At 35.9% G+C, this 16,156-nt stretch overlaps 1 protein-coding gene and 2 long non-coding RNA genes across 3 annotated transcripts; 1 reads left to right on the top strand and 2 right to left on the bottom strand.

Annotated features, from left to right (window-relative positions):
• Positions 1 to 1,477: 1,477 nt before the first annotated feature.
• On the bottom strand, positions 1,478 to 6,754 carry LOC147509766 (uncharacterized). The gene is made up of 10 exons (XM_086599248.1): positions 6,466 to 6,754; positions 5,011 to 5,137; positions 4,835 to 4,935; positions 4,661 to 4,775; positions 4,059 to 4,168; positions 3,542 to 3,679; positions 3,355 to 3,451; positions 2,221 to 2,331; positions 2,016 to 2,106; positions 1,478 to 1,734 (listed from the first exon to the last, which is right to left on the bottom strand). The coding sequence occupies exons 1-4, from the start codon at positions 6,575 to 6,577 to the stop codon at positions 4,705 to 4,707; spliced, it is 411 nt and encodes a 136-aa protein (XP_086455374.1). The 5' UTR covers positions 6,578 to 6,754; the 3' UTR covers positions 1,478 to 1,734; positions 2,016 to 2,106; positions 2,221 to 2,331; positions 3,355 to 3,451; positions 3,542 to 3,679; positions 4,059 to 4,168; positions 4,661 to 4,704.
• A 775-nt stretch (positions 6,755 to 7,529) lies between these two features.
• On the top strand, positions 7,530 to 8,312 carry LOC147509765 (uncharacterized). Its single transcript, XR_015216631.1, has 2 exons — positions 7,530 to 7,805; positions 7,916 to 8,312. It is a non-coding gene; the product is annotated as an uncharacterized LOC147509765 (long non-coding RNA).
• A 6,784-nt stretch (positions 8,313 to 15,096) lies between these two features.
• LOC147509764 (uncharacterized) lies at positions 15,097 to 15,929 on the bottom strand. The gene is made up of 2 exons (XR_015216630.1): positions 15,711 to 15,929; positions 15,097 to 15,391 (listed from the first exon to the last, which is right to left on the bottom strand). It is a non-coding gene; the product is annotated as an uncharacterized LOC147509764 (long non-coding RNA).
• Positions 15,930 to 16,156: the final 227 nt, after the last annotated feature.

Here is a 16,156-nt window from a genome sequence, read left to right as displayed (position 1 = left end):
AATACCAATGACTTTACCTTTCCAAAGCAGTTGGAAGTAAACCTCTTAAGAACCATTTTATGTTAGCTCGAGGAGTACATGAAACTCTGTAAGTGTACAATTACACTTACACCTGTACACTTACAGATATAAAGAGGGCAGTTAATGGTAATTGATGGTTATGTAACTGGCCCACGTACTCGTTTGAGATAGATGCTCCAAATTAAATCATCATATGAAAGAGTGAAGAGATTAGGAGTTAATTACGTAGTGCTTAGGAGTTGCACAACTTATGAGGAAAAACTCACAAAAGTAAAATAAGTGTCCTTGCTGTATTCTTGCTAAGTGTATAGTAAACTAATTCCGAATAGGTAGCAATGTGTTAAGAGAAGACAAAGGTGAAGCTGTGAAGGTGATTTATTTTAGTTAGAGGAGCGCAGCTGCTCGTGGAATTCTTCTCATTGAATTCTTCTTCTCATGGGTCCAAATGCAGCAACACCTTCTCATAGAGATTAGAGACAAAGGAATAACCTATAATGAGTAATACATAAGTAGAAATAGGAGCAATGCCATGCACAACTATGACAGAAAAGATAATTATTGAACGGATTAAGATGGATTAACCCATGCAAGAAAAATCAGAAGCGGAAAACAAAAACCTGCAAGAAATTGAAGTAGTACCTGAACTCTAGTGGGGAGGTTGAAGGTTCAACCCATCTTTGAAAGGTTCTTTTGGTTCGAAGGATCCTTGGAAGGGTTCATTTTGGGAAGTTGTGAGGCCCGATAAGTAGGAATGTTGAAGGAGTTTTTTTTCTCTTAGTATATAACAATCAACAATAATGAAGTCGACTCAAATATATAAGTAATTAAGCTTGGTCACCAATAAGAAGAATCATATTGTACTGGATGCTAGAATTAAAAAAAGGCAGGAATGATGTAGCCAATTCATCACATATATGTTCTTCTATCATAGCTTCTCCATAACTGCATTTTATACTTAGACTATGCTTAAATAGAGGTCCTACAGAAAGTCTCCAATACAAGAATACCGAGTATTTGCCACGGCCATTAACTGTGGCTAAAGGCCTTTTCCCACGGTCCAAAGCCGTTGCACGACCGTAGCCAATGCGCCTGTGGCTAACCTTTTGCCACGGCCAATGGCTGTGGGCAAAGCTTGCCTTTTTCCCACGGTTTTGAACTGTCCCAAGAGCCGTGGTAAATATTCCTTTTGCTGCAGTTGATGTCCGTGGTTAATCCTTACGTGAACCGTGGGGATTTATTTTTTGCTAACTGAATGTATTGTTTGGCCACGGTTTAAGGCCGTGGCGAATGTTTTAAATTATTTTCAAAAAATTGGTCTCACCCTTTTTTATCACCCTGCTGTTCATACAAAATTCTAACAATCTAAGCAAAACCCACAAGGACAATAATTCTCCACAATTAAACATGGTTTCGTACACAATATGTATTGTACATAAACATTGAACATCATAGAACCAATTAGCAATCCAAACTTGTATAAAGAACAAATATAAGAAATTGGAAATATACTATTAAGAATGACTCAAAAAATATAAAAACATCACCATAAACGGCACCTAAACTCACTATGTTCCCAACCATATATATACACAATACTCCCAGCCATATATACACAATGCATCAACTACTTCTGATCATAGTCTATATATTTTGGTTTGCTTCTCTGTACCTCATCATGTATCCTGCCTTAGAGAGTAGGCTTTGAAAATATATCTACAGCCATATAAAAACAAACATTAGAACTTCAAAGACAAACATCTACGCTATGCGCAATGGTAACTTCGAATAGTAAATGGTTAGTTTTAAAAATCCATTCCTCACGAATACTTTACTATGCTATTTTACCCATTTTAAGCAACTCGGTTTCCCTATAATATTGTTAGTTTTATGTTTATATAAAGGAAATGATCAAACTGAAAAACTAAACTTTGCTAACTATTCTAATTCAGATGAATTCAGAGAAAGGACTTGTAGTTGTAGACATAAGATCTTACTTGACAAGTGACACAGAGAGTGTGACACAATTGAGTCTTTCCACCATGGAAATCGCCATACAATTCAGTTATAGAGCCGATCTAATTCCACCTATTAAGAAGTACCATGTTAAAGCAATACAATGACACTTTATTAGCATTTTATTTGGTTCATTTGCTTGGCGTATACAAACCAAAATTCTTATCATACATACTAGACAGTTACCCTCTAAAATCTTGTCCAACTCCCTCGATCCAGTCATGATCAGAATGATTTCAAGTCTTTGTGCATGGATATTGCTAGCACTAGTAAACCCCAATGGAACCAACTTTGACGCTGTTGAAAATGAAGACACAAGACAAAATTAATTGCTAATAATCAATGGATGCATGAAGTAGGAAAAACCAAAAAGGTTAAGCACTACGATGCAAAAGAAAAATAATAAGAGCATGCTTTAATAATTTTGTCAACTTTATTCTCACCAATTCCTTTTATCTGAAGTAGCTACTCTATGACCAAAAAGCATTAAAATTCTGTGACAGCTCTATGACCTACAAACGTAACTGCTGAAACAAACATAATTAAGTTCATGAATTTTTATTTTGGTTTGTAATTAAGACATACTCAACAAATTAAAATATAACCATGCTGGCTTTCTTTCAAACAAGTACATAGCAGTACATTGCTTTCTTTCAATCAACTCATGTGCATCTTCCAAAATCAGTCTACTTAAGTAGTTAGAATAGATTCCTAAAATTAGTTAACGCATCGAGAAAGTTAAGAACAATCAACACAAGGCATCCTTCTCTCTGACATTTTTCTTAAAATATGTACAGATGGTATTCAACCCTAATGGTTTGTTTCTATGTACCTAAACCTTGTAGAGTAGCATTCAAACACTTGCTTCTAGTATTAAACTATTGGTACTTTGTTCTAATTCCATTGAATTCTAATATTTTAAAGAACTAAACCAAACAACCATGCACTGTATGTCTCATATAATTTAATCGGTTAGCTTTAGGAAATTAAATAACTATATCTAATATTGGGTGTTCAACTACAAGATTTAGTATAGAAATGAGCGCGTATCGGTAACGATACGAGACAATTGAAGAGTCTTCTCATCTGTCTTCACCAACTTCAAATATCCACTCAACAAATATTTCACCCTTCTCACAATATTTTATGACAATAAATTAACATTTCCTTAACTTAGTATAAGCAACCCAATCAATTAAACTTCACCTTTTATTGATCTCAAACTTTAATCTAGTCCTTAAGATTAGCACTCCATACCTCAAAATCTCTCAACTTTATAATGGGGTAAGACCAAAGGGAAAAAAAAATTTATGCTAGTACCTTATCAGCACCAGTACTGTTGGGAATGATGTTGAATGATGCAGCCCTTCCACCTCTCCAGCCTTTGATTGATGGCCATCAACAGTCTTCTGCGTGGCTGCACAATAGAAGAAATTAATTAAAAAAATGATTTAATGATTTTTCCCTCAATGTAAGAAAAATCAACTGAAACTGAAAAAACACTAACCATGTCTTGATGATCTTGTTCTAATTTCTGAAAAAACACTAACTTCATATCTTCATCATTTGTGCATTGATTCCAGCAAGCTAACCATGTATTCATGTGCATCCTCCTGTCAAGCATTTCGGAAGTTCCTAGATATGCCTGATCATTTGGTCAAAGACAACAAGAACTGGGAGCAGGGAAATGGAAAAATTTGTTCACCAATTGAAATGAAGTTAATGAGAATGAAGATTACTTAATTGGTAAAAGATCCCATCACTCCCCTAGTAAGATGAACATTATTTAAAAAGACCGTAGCAATATCTACTTGCATGTGGACAATTGATTTGCTCACCCATCAGTCCATCACTAAGGGAGACAATGTTTTATTTTCACAAGGTAAACAATCATTGAGGGAGATCATCAAGAAATAGAAAGCTATAATCGACAAAAGCTTGTTTTGCAAAGGCACTAAGACAAAGTTCTCAGATTGTAATAATTACTAATTTACCAACACAAACATGTTTATAAAATAGGATACACAAAAATTCTTCACAAGATCTTTTGGTGCTAATATTCTTCCGGTTGATCAGCAGAGCACACCGACATGATTTTGAATCGCACACATTGCACAAAACCCAGCAATGCGACCTTAAGAAATCATCACAAAAATGAAAGTGAAAGTGAAAATGAAATGTAAGCAGTGATACGCTTGCAAAACACAGCAACACTAAAACTTGAATGCCAAATTACAGTTGAAACAAAACATAAACCTATAGGAATAAACATTTCAATTATCTTATCAACTGATTCACACAGAGTTTTCCACACAGAAAAATCATACAAACAATCATGGACATCCCGAAAAGTGTCACATCTTATAAGCAGGGATAACAGTCTTTGGTCATTGATTGGCCCGCATATGAAAATCACAAAAGAGATATTCACTTTCTTTTTTTTTTTTTTTTTTTCGATAATAAGAGATATTCACTTTCAGAACACATAAATTACATCACGAACAATATTAACAAAATGACAATTTTAAAATCTTTTCTACCCACAAAAAAACCAGGAATGTAACGGCATAAGTGTTGCATCAAGTAATGTGTAACAAAGAAAGTAAGAAACATTTGAATCACTCACAAGAAATGTTATGTTTTCCACTCTGCATGTATGCAGCGAAAGGCTCAGTGTAAGTAAGGCACTGCAAAACAGAGTTGAGGAAACATGTATTCCCAAGATTCTCCAAACCAGCACCCTGTAAAACATACACATTCATCCAAGAATTATAAAATTGAAACCCTAAATATTTGTTACCTTCGTTAAAGCAAGTTTTCTTCCAGATTGAGCAATTTTGCATTGAAATAATGAATAAAGGTTTGTCCTTTTGGGTGCCAAAACAACTAACTTGAAAAACCCTAGCAGATCAACCAAAAAATAAATATCATTAGTCAGGAATTGAGAGAAAAGAGATAGAAAAGGACGAAAAATACCTCAGTTGGCTATTGGTGGCAGCACCAACACGCCCATTTTCCCTCTTTTGTTTACTCAAGAGTAGACAAGGTGAAAGAATCACTTGACCTAATGAGCGCGAGGTGAGGGAAAACATATATGCTTGTCCTGGAGTAAGAGACGAAGGGGAAGGAAAGATTTGTTAGAGCCTTAGAGGAGAGAAGATAATTTCATTTTAGAGAGGAAGAGTTTTCCTAGAGCCCTCCTTCGATATTTGATAATAGTTTTACAGCTCTGCTTATTTTCACGATGGTTTAATGTAATCTGAACCAGACATCGAAAACCAAGTCTAATCCAATGGTTGCAAAAATAATGGACACAACCGTGGCCAAAATGGGAAGTGAGACCCAAATACACAAACAATACCCCACGGCCACAGCTATGGGCCGTTGGACCTTGGCAACAGCTAATAACCGTGGCTAAAGCTTGTTTGTACCTGTGGCCAAAGCTCAATTTTCTTGTAGTGCTCACACTCTATGTACCTTTATTAGGTGTCAGTTTTGAGCACCTTAGCATATCATGTGCATTGTTGCATATTGTCAAGCAAAAATTTTGATGCGCTTTAATCCATTTGATATAGTTTCATGATCAGTATTAACTTGTGTCCTTACTCTTCTACCTCGCGTGACATCATCTTCTAATAGAAATATTTCCAAGCTTTCCTGGTATTTTGTTACAACAAATTCCCAACTTCATATTAAGAAATAACCCTTTCTACAAATTAAATCCAAACCCATAGAGAAGTCATATTTACACCATTTTATCTTTTGTTCTATTAGTAAAACAATAATTTAAAACAATTAAAATTGGTTTACACCATTTAATCATTTAGTTAGTAGTTTCAAGTTTGAAAATAGAACGGCTCAACGCGACTTAAATAGGAAATCAGCAGCCGTAAAGGAGTAGGAAAACTGGATCCAAGTCAATTCATTTTACGTGGTCAAGACCATTCACCTATTCTTTCCCACCCGTTTTATCAAAGATTTTATTTTAATACTAGCCAAGCACTCCATGACCACCATAATCAGCATAGTACACAAAGGTTTAGTCATCAGGGTCACTATCAACAATCTTTCCAATAAACCAAGTAAAAGCAGTTTTATTTCCTAGAAGAATTGTCAAAAAGATTCGAACGGTGACTTCTTCTCTAAGTATGATCCTATAACTAATTAAGAGACCCAATAACATAAGACGCTGAAATAACCCTTAAAAAAAATCCCCTTTGGTACTATCCAATATAAACATCCTCACCGAGAGACTATGACCCCTCTTCTAAATATCATCCATGTTATAGGCTAATGATCGACTACTCATCTGGTATTAGCTATTACATAATCTTTTGATAATTTCAAGTTGTAGAAGAACCATGAGAAACAGAAAATAAGATCAGTGTGAAAGGTACATGGTAACAGAAATTTGAGATAAAAACAGTTTACCTAGATAATTAATACTTGGAGTTGCCTGCTTGCAGATTAGATTTTCTCGGTCTCTTGGCTGGAATGTTGCACTACTTGATACATTTAGCAGAAAACGTAACAATCTAAACATCTTGAAATCCAACACACTCAAATGACCATTTGCTCATTACAGTGACCACACTTTCCATAGCCAAATCCATAGTGGATCCCCTGAACGACTTGCATCATAGAGATCACTATTATCTACTAACAAATATGTAAATTTCTTAATAATTTGAAAGAGCAAAAGACTAATAATACATGATTAAACATAACTTGCCTACGGTATATTAATGAAATAGCATATTCTACTATAGATTATGGTGCCTAAATTTTCTTCAATTGCCAAGCTAGAAATAAAGAGTCCGCTTTTATGTATTTTTGCGTCTCAGATATGGTTTGTAATATCTTTCCGGCTTGGATTCAAGTGAAAAAAAATAAAATTCATCAAATGCAAAAAACATACCCACTACGACTGCAAACTGATTTAGAAACAATAAACTAATCCAAAAGCTGTGTAGAATATTGGGTGTTTCTCTTGTGAATACTGGAGCATTTAAATAGAGTAATATACTACAGTTGGACACTTTATCATGTCAAATATACTACTCGGGTCGTCTCTGTATTTTCTTTTTCTTAGATATAAGTATTAGTTTCTAACTAAGCAAAAGTCAACTAAAATTAATCAAGTGGATTGAATATCGCTTTGCACCAAAATAAACAAACACACCTAAAAAAGATTTTGATATGTACTATCCAAAATAAACAAGCGGGTTAACTAGTATTACACCTTTAGATGAGCCAATTAGGATTTCCCGATGGGAAATTAGGGTCTCCCCCCTAAATACACACACAAAAAAAGTCAAAGTGGGTTGACCGAAATTTTTTTGTATGTATTTAAGGGGGAGACCCTAATTTCCCATCTAGTGGGGATCCTAATTGGCTCATCTAGTGGGAGGGTAATACTAGTTCACCCAATACAAACACACATAAGCAAAAGTCAACTAAAATATAGCCTTGTTTATTTTTTTTTTCTAGGAAGATGGACTTTGGTGGGTAGATAAATTTATTGTGGTTTATGGTGAGGCATTGTTGATCTTAGAATGTGCCTTCTGTGCTTGATTAATGAATACTCTATGTAAAATATGCATATCAGATGTACAGGAAGAACGACTTCAAATTCCACAGTCCTTGCTTTGCTCATACTATACACCGCAAACTTCTGGAAAGTGGGAGCTTCAGAAACCTAAAGACCCTGTGACCTGGGAGTCTCACCGGTGGCCTATAGGTTTTGTCACCACCGGATTTGTCAGGAGAAGGTGAGTAAAATAGTGACTGTTACGCCACCAATATTATTGTGTACTGCAAAGTGTAGTCAGATAAATTATTCTATTGTGTCAAATGGTTTTTTGATGGTTTTGATTTGTAGCACTATACTGGCCAACTACAGAGGCTTTTTGTGAGTCTAAATTGCTCACTCAGCTGAGGAGAGAACAATGGGAGGGGAAGCATGGGAAGCAAAGGAAGTGAAAGATATTTGTGCTAGTAAGATATTTGAGATCTGCAGCCTATAGGCTTGCCCTTGCCACCATTATTGTTTTGGAGCAACAGAAGGAAGATGTGAACTTTATGTGACCAGCTTTCTCTCCAGACTTGTAGAGTTCTGTAACTCATTCTTAACAGTTTTGACTGGCATAGCCGACCATTAATATCCTATGTAAATTATTCACAGTTTTTTTCCCCAAAGTTATTATGTGACTTTTTAAGAAACCTGACATGTTTGTTCCATCATTTTATAAATACATAGTCTCCAGTTTATGTTGTGATATTTGATGGGTGAACTCAATTTACCAAATATTACAACCTTATGTTGAAACCTGATTGTCTTGAAAATGGATGTATGCCTTAATAAATTTTAAATGTCAAATTGCATAAAAACTTGCAGTGTTAGATGATTACATAATGTGAGTAAATATGACGCCACGCAAAGGTACATTTCTAGGTAAAATGAGCACGGGTTAAGATATGTTGGTTAGACAACTGAGCTGCAAACTATAGGTCCAAAAATCATACAATATACTAATACTAAAGTGTTTGGGCTTTACCTTATTTACTTCTACAGCAAGAGTTTCCACATTAGGAGACATGCATACTGTTGCATGGATGCAATCTCTGGAGAGCTATGTGTTCAATTTTATGTACCTCAAGTTAAGAAACTGCAACGATAGACTTTCCAATGTAGAAGGGGGTGTAGATACAATTTGGCACAAAGTTCGATATACGTCAAAAGTATTATAACTTTTCAACATTAAATAATGTCAAAATCATGCAGCTTTTTAAACGGGTTGAACATCTCTTTGAAATTTGGCATCAAAAATTTTGGACCAATATAACGTGGATAAACCCAAAGAAACCTTATAAACATCTAATAACACAACTCTTAGTAATCTAGATATATAATAAATTGGGGAAGGAATTACTAGCTATGGTGTAGATACAATTTGGAGGGTCTCTAAAAAGTATTATAACTCCGGGGATAAAATCATGCGAAACATTTTGCATCAATCGTCAATACGATAAACCCAAAGAAACCTTGAAAACATCTAATAACACAACTCTTAGTAATCTAAAATAAATTGGGGAATTAAACAATTACAAAGTGAATATTTGAAATATAAATATCTCAAAACATCACTATGTTCAATTGTCTAAAAACCCAAGCTATGACGGGGTGGATACAACACATACCAAAAACCTAAAAAACCCACATCATAAAAGAATCAACTTAAATTAAAATAATCCCAAGAATTTTCCACCATCACTTTATTAAGCTATCTTCCGTCCAAAAAAAAACATCAAACAAACTCTTGGAATAAAAGTCTTCAATATCTTATTCTCATGTCATGCTGAAAATGTAAACTACGTTATTATATCATTCCAATAATAATCAGACCTAATAAAAGAAACTAACGGACTGCTCCAGGCAAGAATCCAAATCACACGCCGCGGTTCCACTACTTTCCACCTATGTTCCCAAGAACACACCCACGTTGCCAAAACAAAGCAAACATGAGTCAGCAAAATGGAATTTGTTGGTATGAGTAGACTAACCACATATAAACATTTCCAATCTTTACTTATCAAACTAACACTTTAAATATATCATAACTTAATCATTCTTAGCTTGGAAGACAGGTAGTTCCGCTATTTCAATCTCGGCATGCCAGGTGTATTCACTATAACTTCCCTCCTCTCAGAATCCAAGGTAACATGATAACGTGTCAACCAGTCCATACCAAGTATGAAATGCAAACCCTCAAACCCCAAAACGATCAAGTCTACCACAAAGACACGATCTAAGAAATACAAGTTAAAACCTTTGCACTCGTCATATAAGGTAACAGAACCTCCTAACGGTGTCTCAACACACAAAGGCTTAGATAAAGGGGTAGTTTTAAAATGTTCTTTCTCAACATACTGATGAGATATAAAGGAATATGAAGCACCCGAATCAAATAAAACTTTGAATATAAACTGAGATGAACTAAAGGTACCTTCAACATTCATATGTCCTGGCATAGCTGCATAGGCTCTAGCACGAGTGACTGGTGCTGGTGCTCTGTTCTGCTGATTACCCTGCTTGGTAGGGCAATAACGAGATAAAAGACCCACCTGCTTACACTCCCAGCAAGCCCGTTCAACAGGAACTATGGCTCTAAGCGCTGGTGCTGGTGCAAGTAAAAGTAATGCTGCTGGTCGATACGGAAGAGCGGGAGCTCGACCCTGAAACTGGGGACCCTGACTCTGCCACTGATTTCCCTAAGGTCTATAGCCTCCAGGCTGTCCCGGTGGCCTATAACCACCCTGCTGTGCAAATCCTCCCTGGGGTCGGAATGCACCCTGCTGATGAAATCCTCCTTGAAACCCCTAGGAAGGTGGTCTCTGAAACGGACCCCTCTGAGCAATATCATAAGGCCTAAATCTATTCGGCTGCCTGATCTCAAAAGGCATAGGACCAACAACTGGTATCTCACCAAACTTCCTCTTCCCCCTCGACTCTCTTAGGGCTGCATTCTGTTCCTCATATCTCAATGCCAAATCCAACACACGATCAAAAGTGTCCCCGACAAAAGGAATCAACTTGCTAGACAAGTAACTCTCTAACCCACGTATGAACTTTTGGTTTTTCTTCTTGTCAGTATCCACAAGATAGGGAGCAAACCTCGATAACTCATTAAACTTGGTCACATACCCGATCCACGGACTTCCGGTTTGAGTCAACTCGAGAACTGTTGAGCCAATCGCTCTTTTCGCCTCCTAATGAACTTACTTTCAAATTTAACCTTGAAGACCTCCCAAGTCAAAGTTCTAGTGTCCAGACTAGGGGTGAGAGCTCGCCACCAAAACCTAGCAGTGTCATCAAGTTGGTGAGCTGCCAACTCCGGCTTCTGAACCTTAGTAAGCTGGATACGCTCAAATACATTTTCACAACTTTGAATCCAAGACTCCGCTGAAATCGCATTCCCAACACCAGTAAATCGCTGCCCACCAAGGGTACCAAACTCCTTATTGCGCTTAGCAAAACGATCTCCCTGAACAGGATGGTTATTCTGCATAGCCTACAACAACCGATTCAACTGTCCTCCTGACATCTGTACTAGAGTGTTCACTGTAGATCTAGTAGTATTACCATTACGTGTCTCAACCATGATCTACAGTTCAAACAAAACTCTCGTTAATATTCACATATACCCAAAACTCTCAACACTATAACCCATATTCCACATCCGAGGATCACTTAGATTTTCTAAATATAAGCTAACCTAGGCTCTGATACCAAAATGTCACGACCCAAATTTCTAAACAATTATAAAGTGAATATTTGAAATATAAATATCTCAAAATATCACTATGTTCAATTGTTTAAAAACTCAGGCTATGACGGGGTGGATACAACACATGCCAAAAACCTAAAAAACCCATATCATAAAAGAATCAACTTAAATTAACATAATCCTAAGAATTTTCCACTATCACTTTATTAAGCTATCTTCCGTCTAAACAAAACATCAAACAAACTCTTGGAATAAAAGTCTTCAATATCTTATTCTAATGTCATGCTGAAAATGTAAACTATGTTATTACATCCTTCCAATAAGAATTAGACCTAATAAAAGAAACTAACGGACTGCTCTAGGCAAGAATCCAAATCACATGCCGCGGTTCCACTACCTTCCACCTATGTTCCCAAGAACACACCCACGTTGCCAAAATAAAGCAAACATGGGTCAGCAAAATGGAATTTGCTAGTATGAGTAGACTAACCACATCTAAACATTTCCAATCTTTACTTATCAAATTAACACTTTAAATATATCATAACTTAATCATTCTCAGCTTGGAAGACAGGTAGTTTTACTATTTCAATCGCCATAGTTTATTTCCAAGCAAGACTTCCATTTCATTAACTCATTATAATAACTCGTTTTAATAACTAAGTAATTGAATTAAAACTTATCGATATCCACTGTTGTATAAGGATAGGACCGCGTCCCTGCACAAAATATTACTAAGTCCTACCCTCCTGCAAAAGAAAGTTAAAATTTTTTATATAACATATGTAGATATCCTATAGATATTCAAATGTAAGCCCAAACACACTCGCATAATCAAATCAATTTCTCTTATCAATTAATCAATTACTTTTCTTATATACTCACCCTTTAGTACCTACTCCACGATTTGCACTCCACACATTTGCCAAATCACACATTCCTGTGTGCCTCTCTCCCAACGAATACCACAATATCATAGTCATCTCTGGGCTTTCATACACATATTTCACAGCCTCTTCGAGCACAAAAACTCAGGTCATTCATGGCACATTCAATGAATACCTTAGGTCATTCCCGCCACATTCAAGGAATACCTATCATATCACTAACGGGCCATTCATGGCACATTCAATGAATGCCTTGGGTCATTCCCGCTACATTCAAGAAATACCCAACCCTACATTCTCGTACACTCAAGGAATACAACTAACCCGTAAGGTGAATACCTTAGTTCCTCTCTAGGGCAGTCCAAACAATCTGGTCATTCATGGCACATTCAATGAATACCCGGGTCATTCATGGCACATTCAATGAATGCCCATTTATAACGCTAACGGGCCATTTATGACATATTCAATAAATGCCCACCTAACATATGACATCATCAGTCATAAAACTCATTTCCAAAACTTGAGGCGTGGAGAGTTCTAAAAGGGTGCGGTAATTTGTTTACGCATTATTGAATTTCATTGCATATATTATTTCAGAGAACAGAGGAGTATCTTGTTTCGTGTATTATTGTTTACGCATTATTAATTAGATTGATGTCTAAGTGTCATAGCATTGCATATCATAAAATACTGAAATATCACATAGTAGTTAATACACGTACACACGTATTTATAGAAAGGTCTTAGCCTAAAGCCAAGCATGCTAATAACCCTAGACCTATCCTAATAGACCAAATCATAATCCGAGTTAAAAGTCAAACTGGGTCAACATGTTAAAGTCAACCCTGGTCAACAGTCAAAGTCAACCTACCAATGGTCAATAAGAATACCAACCAGTCAACAAAGATCAACCAGACCTAAACTCCTCTAACCCAAAAGCCCAAAGACTAAGGCCCAAAGTCTAAAACTTAAGCCCATAAATGAAAAAGAAAGAAAAAACCCACAAGCCCACATACTAGCTTGGCCCAAACCCAACAAAATCCAAAACCTCACTATTCATCTTCTTCCTCCCTCACCAGCTCGCCACTTCCACCAATTGGCCATCACAAACCACCAACCTATCTCCAATATAAACCCCACGGTTTCACTCCTCACAAAAAACCCAATCCGCCGATACCCTCAATTCTCAATTCCCTCATATTGAGAAAATTCGCGATCGACGCCATTAATGGCTTCTTCAAGCTTCAATCTCCCCCTCTCCAGCACCCAATTAACCACCAACAATCCACCTCAACCCAACAACAATCGCACAACAACAGTCATACAAAACAATCATTCAAACTACAAAAAAAAAACAGGACAGTTTGGTTCTTGTTTGAACGCCATTAATGGCTATTCAAAGCTTCACAGCACTCCTACTATAATTCCACCACTACCAATCATTCCCCGGCAACCCACACAATCTATATAGATCATCTCCTTACCCAAAACACTTCCAACCACCAACAAAATCCTACAGACCAATAGTAGAAGTAAAACAAAACCCTTGTAATAGCATATCTATTTGAATCCAATCAAACAAAGATTTGGTATTTACTAATACCACCTGCTCATCATCATCACAACATAATAATCACAAAAAAATAAGAATTTGCCTAGATACAGTACTTCAACATTTTTTTATGAACGCCGGCCACCATTGACAGAGTTACAATATGTTCAATAACACTATATCATATAAGAAAAACACTATAACCGACATGATTAGCATTCAACGAAAATTTAAAAGAATGTCTTCATACTACTCACCCGTATTGCGTTCTGACTATCCGCTAGCTAACAGAAAAATCTTCCTTTTCTTATGTCAGTAAAACTCTTTTTTTTTTCCTTTCCTCTGTATAAAACTCTCGCTGTGTTTTTCCCTCAAAAACTCTACGTGAGAATCCCCTTTTTTAGTTTTTAAAACCTCATCGAAAAACAAGGACGAAACTTATCTTTTTACCTACGGGGCTTTTATCTTTAACTGATAGTTATCATATATTTAGTTTAACCTATTATCATCATTATTATTTTTATTATTATTATACTAGGAAAATAAAATAAAAAGACGGGGTGTTATATTTTGTCTCTGCTCCACAAAAAGTCAAAATCAAGATTCAATTCGAACCAACTTGCAACTGGTTTTGTGCTCAGTATATAAGAAAGTCTAAGAAAACTTTGTTGGGTACAATGGAATTTGTGAAAACGTTATTAAGCATTTATGTGTTTGATTAACCTTATATTATACTATAGCAGTAAACATATGTTACGATGGAATTATACACACCTTTCCTTACCTTCTCTTCTTGGTTAGACCACCACACATACTTGAACACAGGGATCTTCAACCTCCTTCATAAATCTAAGAACATGAGCTCATCCTCAATTTGACTTCAATATTTTCCGTGTTTAGTTGCTTCTTAAAAAACAATCAACAGTAAAAAAACCAATGAAACATAGAAAAAATTAGCCAGTGTTACAACAATAATGTTACTTCCAAAGAGTGTTTGGCTGCATGCACTATAACATAAGTTTCTTGACTTCAAAGAACAGATAAAACCATAAAGTTTAAGCACATGGAATGATGGACAAAATGTAGATTAAAAAGGATCGAGTTTAGTGCTTGAATGTTCAATGATTTCATACCCTTTTACTTATATATAATAACTGTCAATACATGTCAATAGTTTAAGGGGAAAATACATGTCAATAGTCTAATCTCTATTTTCAATGCATTGGGTTAGTCCCGGTCTGGTATCTAAGTTGTGGGGAAGGATATAGCATAGCATGTTTAGTTCACAGATTCCTAACCACACAACGCAATCCAGAAATAACTTGAATCAGGATTCAACACACAAAATAATTTACCAAATAAGTACAGAAATCACATATAATAAAAAGATATTACACAGTGAAAGGAAGTAGACAAATCATAAACAATAACAGACCAGAGCTCCACTGCTGCCTTCCTTTAGATGGACTCGTTAAGATCGTCTGCAGTTACTTGGTTGTAGTTAAGTTAACCCTCGTTCCAAAAAGGTCAAAGGAAATTACCATATTTGTATAATTGAGGGCCAAGAGCCCATCTAGAAAGTGAGCCACATCCAGGTGTGCTCTTTACTTGCCCACACGATTTGGTTCCTAGAATGTACATCACACAATAAAAATAATTGGTTTTTGTTCTAGCATACACCCAATTACAATGAATAAAATCAATGAAGCAGAAGAAACCAATTACAATCAAATAAAGGCATATACTACTCCATCGGGATTCAGGAGCACCACCACATAAAGCCTAACATGACAACTTGAGATCTACAATGCGACTTAATCAACTAACCGTAGATACAATTTCAATGATCAGGAGCACCACCACATAAAGCCTAACATGACAACTTGAGATCTACAATGCGACTTAATCAACTAACCGTAGATACAATTTCAATGATGATGGACAAACCCTAATTGTGTTTTACTTCCAAAGTCAGTTCTAATCTCTATTCACATATGTAAGTTATGGGGAAGCATATAGCATAGCATCTTCAATTCATGAATTCCTAACCAAATAACATCAATTCAAAATAACCTTGAATCAGGCTTCAGCACACAATTAATTAATTAAATTACCAAGTACATAAATGACATATTAAGCAAATAATGCACGGCAAGAGGAAATAGAAAATACTTACTTTCACACTCGATCGTCTTGATAAGGACATGGAATTCTCAAGTCATTTCTAATCCCAATTCACATTTCAGTGGGTAGGTCTGGTATGTATGTTATAAGAAAGCATATAATAACATCTTCAATTCACGAACTCCTAACAGCAAATCCTCAATTCAAAGATAATTATTCGGAAACAGATCTAATTTGGAGATGAAAAGGGTTTTGTGGTTTTTGAGGAT

The sequence above is a fragment of the Coptis chinensis genome, chromosome 3 (genome assembly GCF_015680905.1).
Source record: "Coptis chinensis isolate HL-2020 chromosome 3, ASM1568090v1, whole genome shotgun sequence".
In the NCBI taxonomy this organism is placed as follows: Eukaryota; Viridiplantae; Streptophyta; class Magnoliopsida; order Ranunculales; family Ranunculaceae; genus Coptis; species Coptis chinensis.
This window is presented reverse-complemented; position numbering and strand designations above follow the sequence as displayed.